General features: G+C 39.5%; 2 protein-coding genes across 3 annotated transcripts in view; one reads left to right on the top strand and one right to left on the bottom strand.

Annotated features, from left to right (window-relative positions):
* The window catches only part of FANCB (FA complementation group B), a 346,913-nt gene that overhangs the window by 175,065 nt on the left and 162,932 nt on the right, over nt 1-8,916 (bottom strand). The gene's annotated exons all lie outside the window — the stretch shown is intronic.
* Nucleotides 1-8,916, top strand: part of GLRA2 (glycine receptor alpha 2) — a 182,958-nt gene that overhangs the window by 148,919 nt on the left and 25,123 nt on the right. For both annotated transcript variants that reach the window (XM_061136016.1, XM_061136015.1), the window contains exon 8: nt 1,694-1,843. In XM_061136016.1, the coding sequence (XP_060991999.1) occupies nt 1,694-1,843 (150 nt within the window). The remainder of the gene's footprint in view (nt 1-1,693; nt 1,844-8,916) is intronic.

Here is an 8,916-nt window from a genome sequence, read left to right as displayed (position 1 = left end):
CACCTCCACTAGCTTTGTTCTCAGTGATGCTTCTTAAGGCCCACTTGACTTCACACTCCAGGATGTCTGGCTTGAGGTGAATGACCACACCATTGTGGTTATCTGGGTCTTTAAGAGCTTTTTTGTATAGTTCTTCTGTGTATTCTTACCACCTCTTTCTTAGTCTCTTCTGATTCTGTTAGGTCCTTGCCATTTCTGTCCTTTATTGTGCCCATCCTTGAATGAAATGTTTCCTTGATATTTCCAATTTTCTTGATGAGATCGCTAATCTTTCCCATTCTACTGCTTTCTTCTGTTTCTTTGCATTCTTCACTTCTTATCTCTCCTTGCTATTCTCTGGAACTCTACATTCAGTTGGGTATATCTTTCCCTTTCTCCTTTCCCTTTCACTTCTTTTCTCAGCTATTTGTAAGGCCTCCTCAAATTTGCCTTTTTGCATTTCTTTTTCTTTGTGATTGTTCACTGCCTGCTGTACAGTTATGAACCTCTGTCCATAGTTCTTCAGGCACTCTGCCCACCAGATCTAATCTCATGAATCTATTCATTACGTCCACTGTTTAATCATAAGGGATTTGCTTTAGGTCATACCTGAATGGCCTAGTGACTTTCCCTACTTTCTTCAATTTAAACCTGAATTTGGCAATAAGGAGTTCATGATCTGAGCCACAGTCAGCTTCAGCTCTTGTTTTTGCTGACTGCATAGATTTTCTCCATCTTCGGCTACAAAGAATATAACCAATCTGATTTCAGAATTAACCATCTGGTGATGTCCATGTGTATAGTGGTCTGTTGGGTTTTTGGCAAAGAGGGGTTTGCTATGACCAGTATGTTCTCTTGAGAAAACTCTGTAGGCCTTTGCCCTGCTTCATTTTGTATTGCAAGGCCAAATTTGCCTGTTACCCAGGTATCTCTTGACTTCCTGCTTTTGCATTCCATTCTCCTATGATGAAAAGGACATCTTTTTTTGTTGTTCTTATTCTAGAAAATCTCGTAGGTCTTCATAGAACCGTTCAACTTCAGCTTCTTTGGCATCAGTGGTTGAGGCATAGACTTGGATTACTGTGATGTTGAATGGTTTGCCTTGGAAACGAACCAACAGATGGAGCACAACCTTTAAAAATTGTGAATAACTGTATTGTACACCTGTAACCTATATTATTGTACACTTCAATAAAAAAAGAAAAAAATGTGCTTCCACATCAGTTAGGATCAAAAGTTGAATGGAAATTACAAACTGGTTTTTCAAGGACCCAAGGCCACATATAGTTTATTTCTCATCTGAGTTTTAGAATTATCTTAATGAGTTTTTAAATGTTAAGAAAAATATAAGGAAATGGGCAGCTTCAAGAGTAACCCTGACTCTGTTTTATCTCAAAGTTTTGTTTTTCTTCCTTGTTTTCATGAAGGCAATTCTTGTAGTTATCTTTGGGGATGGTCTCAGGGGCTACTTGAGCAGGTGGACTATACTGAGAAAGACAGAAGGACCTGAGGCAGGGGGTGGAGAGGGGGCTGTAATTCTCACTGCTCTGCTCAGAATCTGCAAAGTGGGATGGAAAATGCTTAAGTATTTTCTTAAGGAAAGTCTAGAAAATAATCCTTGCTGAAGAGAACTGAGGTTTGTCTGCTGCTCACACCATAAGGAACCTGGTTTCACCACCAGTTTTCAAGGTGCTTCTCTCTCCCTTTCTCTCAGGTCTCCTACGTAAAAGCGATTGACATCTGGATGGCGGTGTGCCTTCTGTTTGTGTTTGCAGCCTTACTGGAATATGCAGCAGTGAACTTTGTCTCCAGGCAGCACAAGGAGTTTCTGAGGCTCCGGAGAAGACAGAAGAGGCAAAATAAGGTACCGTTGACTCTGAGTGCAGACAAAGTCAGGCAGAGTTCGAGGTGTTTAACCAGTCAATGTAATTTAGAAAACAGAACAACACATAGTGAGCAAGAAGCTGAAGTTAATTTTTGCCCTGATTCATCCTACTGTACTGAATTACTGCTCAGGTTGGTCCTTTAAAATTGGGGCAGAGTTGTCACATTTAGCAAAGAAAATTCATCAAGAGATGAATGGATAAAACAGATGTGGTATACATATACAATGGAATATTACTCAGGCATAAAAAGAATGGAATAATGCCATTTGGAGCAATATGGATGGACCTAGATATTATCATACTAAGTGAAGTAAGTCAGACAGAGAAAGACAAATATCATATGTTAGCACTTATAAGTGGAATCTAAAAAATGATACAAATGAACTTATTTATAAAACAGAAATAGACTCACAGACATAGAAAACAAACATGGTTACCAAAGGGCAAAGGGAGAGGAGGGATAAATTAGGAAACTGGGAATAACATGTACACACTACTCACCATGGAGAACAGTGTGGAGATGTCCTTAAAAACTAGGAATAAAACCACCATATGACCCAGCAATCCCACTACTGGGCATATACCCTGAAAGTGAAAGTGAAGTCACTCAGTTGTGTCTAACTCTTTGCAATCCCATGGACTGTAGCTCACCAGGCTCCTCCGTCCACGGGATTTTCCAGGCAAGAGTACTGGAGTGGGTTGCCATTTCCTTCTCTGGAGGATCTTCCTAACTCAGGGATCAAACCCGGGTCTCCTGCATTATATACCCTGAGAAAACCATAATTCAAAAAGACACAGGTACCCCAATGTTCACTGCAGCACTATTTACAATAGCTAGGACATGGAAGAAACCTAGATGTCCATCAACAGATGAATGGATAAAGAAGTTATGGTACATATATATAATGGGATATTACTCAGCCATAAAAAGGAACACATTTGAGTCAGTTCTAGTGATCTGGATGAGCCTAGAGCCTGTTATACAGAGTGAGAAAAACAAATATCATATATTAACACATTATATATGGAATCTAGAAAATTGTACTGATGAATCTATTTGCAGGGCAGGAAGAGAGACACAGACATAGAGAACAGACTGGTGGACACAACGGGGGAAGGAGAGGGTGGGACAAATTGAGAGAGTAGCACTGAAACATATACATTAGCATATGTAAATTAGATAGCTAGTGGGAAGTTACTTTAAAATATAGGGAACTCAAATTAGTACTCTGTGACAACCTAGAGGGGTAGGATCAGGTTGGGGGTGGGAGGGAGGCTCACCAGGGAGGGGACATACGTTTACTCATGACTGATTCACACTGTTGTATGGCAGAAACCAATACAACACTGTAAAGCAATTATCCTCCAATTAATAATTTAAAAAGGGGCCAAAAATCATATATATACTACTATATATAAAACAGGTAAATGACAAAGGACCTACTGTATAGCCCGGGGAACTTTACTCAGTATCTTATAACTGATAATGGAAAAGAATTTGAACAAGATTGCATATATATACACACATATATATGACTGAATCTCTTTGCTGTACACCTAAAACTAACACAACAATGTAAATTAACTATACTTCATTAAAAATATATATAGGGCACACAAGCCTGAATTTCAGATAAATGATAAACAATATTTAGTACAAGTACATCCCAGATGTTGCATGGAACAGACTTATATTACTAAATTATTCCTTGCTTATCTGAAATTAAAATCTAACTGAGAGCCTTGTGTTTTGCTACAGCCTAGAAACTGTAGTGGAGATATATACTCCATCTGACAAAATTACTTTAAAACCTTGTTGTTTTGAACATTAATAATTTGTGTGTCTTTGCGCACAAAACTACTTTGACTTTTTCATGAATTGCTTGGCTTTATGTAAATAAGGTCCAAATCATGTTGATTTCAACCTGATAAATCCAATTAGACTGATTTCATTGTCTCAACTTACATTTTAATGCAGAAACCCCAAATTTACATTACCTAGAAGTTTGAAGTTGGAAATACATGGCTCAAAATCTCCACTTCAGTGGTTCCCAAACTTGCCTGTACATGAGAATAGCCTGGAGATCTTTCAAAAATCCCAAACCTTGGTCATACCTCATACCCATTAATCTCAGTCTCGGAATGGGGCACAGGAGTATCTCTGAAGCTCCCCAGGTAATTCCATGTACAGATGCATTTGGGAAGCAGTGGTCTGGTTTATAATTCAAATTCATATAGCACTCCAGAAGCCTTGCACTTGTTTTCAGTTTCAGATTCCAGGAGAGGAACATGCTCTTTGGTATGTAGAACATTAGTGCCTGTAACAATATCACTAGAGAACTGAAGTTCAAGTTTTACACACAGGAGATGAAAGACAGTTTTCAAAATCTCCTCCCCCTAAAAAATGATAAATTGAACCCACTGGTAAAGTATAGTTATACACTACTCTGTTGCAGCAAAACCAAAAATGCTTCATTGTCAGTTTTAATGCTTCCAAATACCTAGATGTAAAGCTGAACACTGTAAGGTATGCTATTTTTTACATTTTTATTTATGAATTTTTGGTTGTGCTAGGTCTTCCTTGCTGCTGAAGGGCTTTCTCTAGATGCACAGAGTGGGGGTTACTCTCTAGTTGCAGTACACGGGCTTTTCATTGCAGTAGCTTCTCTAGTAGCAGAGCATGGGCTTTGTTGCCCTGTGGCATGTGGACTCTTCCTGGACCAGGGATCAAACCCATGTCCCCTGCATTGGCAGGCATATTCTTAACCACTGGCCCACCAAGGAAGTCCGAACATTGCAATTTAGATGTTGCTTACATTGAGGAGCTTATATGTGTAAAAACTGAGTCATTACATCATGTGCCAAAATGTTTCCTCACATACTCTGGGCTGGTACCGTGTGTGTGCCCTCTTTCTCTCTTCCCCTCATCCCAGGAAACAACACAAACAAGTGCATGCCCTTTGCTGCACATTGTTCAGTATCAAGCCTCTCTCAATTTTCACCTCCCTCTTGGTGATAACCATTTCTTGAACCTCTCCCATAGGTGTCTAGCACAAAGTGGCAGAAGTTTGAGGTCACCTATGCCACTCAGGAAATATTACTAGAATGTAAAGGTATTACAATTACACAAGCTGTATTCTCAGAATTCCCTGGTTTAGCTTAATAATTACCCACTGACTGTATGCTCTCCCAGACCAGAAATAGAAAAGGAGCTTCATTTTGCTCCCTGATTCTGAATAACTGGAATACTTTCATGGAATGCTGTGTGGGGGATTCTTAGGCTGTATCTGTATCTTATCGTAAGTCACCCGGAATGCTTGTTAAGAGCAGAGAGAGTGTCACACCCCAAATCTTGTGAAACAGAGTCTGCAGGGAGGTCACTGAGAATTACTACTTTTCACAAGTGTCCCCGTGAGTCCTACGATAAGGTTGTTTGGGGGAAACGTGGGCACTATTAGAGCAGTGGTAGAGAATGGGAAAGACAAAAGAGTGGGAAATGAGGTTGGAGGAATGGTAATTTCAAGTTCATATAAGACTTTGTAGACCAGTATGAAAGAACAGATTTTATTCTGATTGGATTAGAGTCACTGGCTAGATTCAACATAGCAAATATCAGGATGTTGAGTGGGTAGTTCATGAGAAGCAGCAGCAGATTAGTCAGGAGGCTATTATAGAAATATGGGGACATGTTGCTGGCATAGGCTGTGGTACTGGTCATAGAAGTGGTCAGAGTCAAGATTCATTCATTCATTCCAAAAATATTTGATTCATATTGTGTGCCAGGAGCTATATACATCATTAGAATACATAATTGAACAGCACAGACAAATTGCAATTCCATGATGAAACTTACATTCTAGTGGTTATCCTTTTGGGGTAAAACCAAGAGGTCATGCTGATGCATTTGATGTGGGGAGGTGAGGAAAAGAGAGGACTATGTCTCATATTCTTCGCTTCAACAACTTCATGGGTAGTGTTTATGATGGGGACTACTGCAGACTTGGGGTGGAACTCAGGTCATTTTGATGCCATTAAATTTAGATGCCTGTAAGACATGCCAGTAGGGTTAGCAAGTAATTATACAGATAAACACACCTAAGGGAGAGAAGAAATCTGAAAAAGGATCTTTGAGAGTAACCAGTAAACAATGTTTTAAATCCACAAAACTGGGTAAGATCACCTCCTAAGTGTAAATTCACAAAAAAGGTAACCATGTGAGGTGATGGATATGTTAATTAGTTTGACGGTGGTAATCATTTCACAGTGTACACTTATAGCAAAACCTCACACTGTACATCTTAAATACACTCAACTGTTATTTGTCATTTATAAAGTTTGGGGGGGCGGGTAACTTAATTACAACATTGAGTAATGAAATCATTCCTCAAAGAAAAGGAAAAAAAAAAGCTCTGAGAATGGAACAGTCCACCATTTAAAAAGCCTGTCTAGAACAAAGGAAATGATGGCAGAGTTTAGACATCACTTCCATTTGCCTTTGCTGTGCTGGAGAGCCCAGAAGATAGCATGGAAGATAATGTGGGATAATGGGAGGAACCTTTTTTCAAAATGGAAGATAAAAGAACATGTTTAACAATAGGAATATTATAGCTAAAAGGGAAAAATCAACACTGCAGTGAAAGAACACCAGAATTTCAAGGGAAAAAAAAACACCTTGAGAAGAAAGGGTGACAATTCAGAGTCAAGGGTCAGGGTTAACCTTACATGGGGACAGATATTTCAGCCATTTTAATAATGACTTAAATTAGGGTCAGTTCATTCATGAGGATACCAAAACAGTTAAATAATTTGCCCATGCTCATGAGTCACCAAGTAGCACAGCAAGATCTGAAATGTGATACTGTCTCCAGAGACCACGTGCTTTATCACTGTACCGACAAAAGGGCAGAATGACAGTGGGTGCTGATCCAAGAACTCCTAATTGGTCCGATCATTTCCAAGGATTATCAGGGAAGTTATAAGCTGAAAATGGGACGGAAAGAGGAATATAGAAAGTTTAAGGAGGAAAGAGATATGATATTAAATAGTAGTTTGGGAGAGTAAAAAACCAATGCTCTCAAGAGAGAGATGGGGTCAGGATGCTGAGGCAGATGTAGTGGGAGACTGCATCTGAGGTCTGTGGCTATGAATTTAAAGTTTAAGCTGAAATTTAAAACTTTAATTAAAACAACAAGCAGGTGTGTGACCCTTTGTAGTCAAGGGTCTTACTACCATTGACAATTAAATTTGGGGAAAAAAAAGAGGAGGAGGCATTTCCAATTATTTATCCCTTAGGAAATGACATCTTTCCAAGCCAGTGCTTTTCTTTTTTTTTTTTCATTTATTTTTATTAGTTGGAGGCTAATTACTTTACAATATTGTAGTGGTTTTTGTCATACATTGACATGAATCAGCCATGGACTTACATGTATTCCCCATCCCGATCCCCCCTCCCACCTCCCTCTTCACCCGATTCCCCTGGGTCTTCCCAGTGCACCAGGCCCGAGCACTTGTCTCATGCATCCAGCCTGGGCTGGTGATCTGTTTCACCCTAGATAATATACATGTTTCGATGCTGTTCTCTCGAAACATCCCACCCTCGCCTTGTCCAAATTTTTTGAGTCTAAATTATGTTAACAAAAAATGGTAACAAGAACTCACAGTGATTGAGGGCTTACTATAAACCAGGCACTAATCTAGGTACTTTCCATACAGGAATTGATTTAATCCCCACAACTCTGAGTGCTGTGATCATACAGCCGGCTTACTACAGAAAGTCCTAGTTCTGCCTATTTTTCTGATGCCCTGTGTAATTTGGCATTTGTCCTGAATTATTAGTTCTAAAATAAAACACCTATTAATAGTTGCATTAAAATAAACTGAGATGGATTTGGTGGACCTTTACTCTGTATACATCTGCTTTCTGTCATGGTGTGACCTTCTGGGGTGGGGGCATACAGGTGCAGTACACAAGTTCTCACTTCAACAAGTGCTGAAATCTAAAAAAAAAAAAAAAATATCACCATCTGTGGCTTCTGTTCTTGAACCTTTCCAAAAGCAATGTCAGAACTAAGACTCTTTCCAGGATAACCGGAACAGAAGTTGCTGATAAAATCAAGTGCACTCAGACAAAAGAGGCTGGGGATAAACAAATCTTTGATTCGGTCTGTCAGTGGTGAGATACTGCTGTCCTGCTAACAAGCATTTGGGGCACCAGCCTGGGCCCATGACACGGCATGCAAAACCCATTAAGCCTCTAGGCAACTACTTGATGGGGTCAACGGGAAACATGGCAAAATCATAGGTTTGGTGAACATGAGACCATCATCATAGAGGCTGAGCAGTCTTGCTGTGGGCATCTGAATGCTCATGATTGAATGGCTTTGTGATTTTTTGATCATTTAAATCTGTAATTGCCTTATTATTTGATAATTACTGCAAAATAAACAAAGCATCATCATTATAGAGCTGGATGGTCTGTGCCACTTTCCACTATCACAACTGTCCTTGTTGAGATAAAATGTGGTCATCCTGTCAATAATGAAGGCAGTATTCTTATCTCCATCCTACAGATGACAAGAGGAAACCACTGAGAGGTTAAGGAAAACAACCAAAGCCACACAGGCAGGCAACTTGCCTCCAGGGCCCCCGACCTCAGCTGCTGCTGTGCACAGATCATGTTTTACATCTTACATTCTGATCCAGTATCTCGCTCACTCACACACTTAGACATCTCTAATGTACCATAATATTTTCTATTATGTTTTTTTAAGGCCAGTCCATCAGGGATGAGGTTGGAGTGAGGCAAGTGCAATTAGTCACATGAGTACAGGGTCAGATCTTGTTTTTATTTAAATCTGGTATTTTTTTTCACCATGGATTTTTTTGCATTAATAAGGAATTTTTCAAATACTGCATTAAAATAATGCCCTGAAGTACTGGGGTTTTGGCACCCCTTACATTTTGCACCTGAGACCTTATTCACCTTGCTCTAATTTCAGCCCAGCTGGTGATGAACTATTAAATTTTCATACTACTAGGTTGTAGCCTGAAT

This window comes from Dama dama, chromosome X (assembly GCF_033118175.1).
Source record: "Dama dama isolate Ldn47 chromosome X, ASM3311817v1, whole genome shotgun sequence".
Lineage (NCBI taxonomy): Eukaryota > Metazoa > Chordata > Mammalia > Artiodactyla > Cervidae > Dama > Dama dama.
Note: the sequence above shows the minus strand (reverse complement) of the source record. Positions and strands in the feature narration are given on the sequence as shown.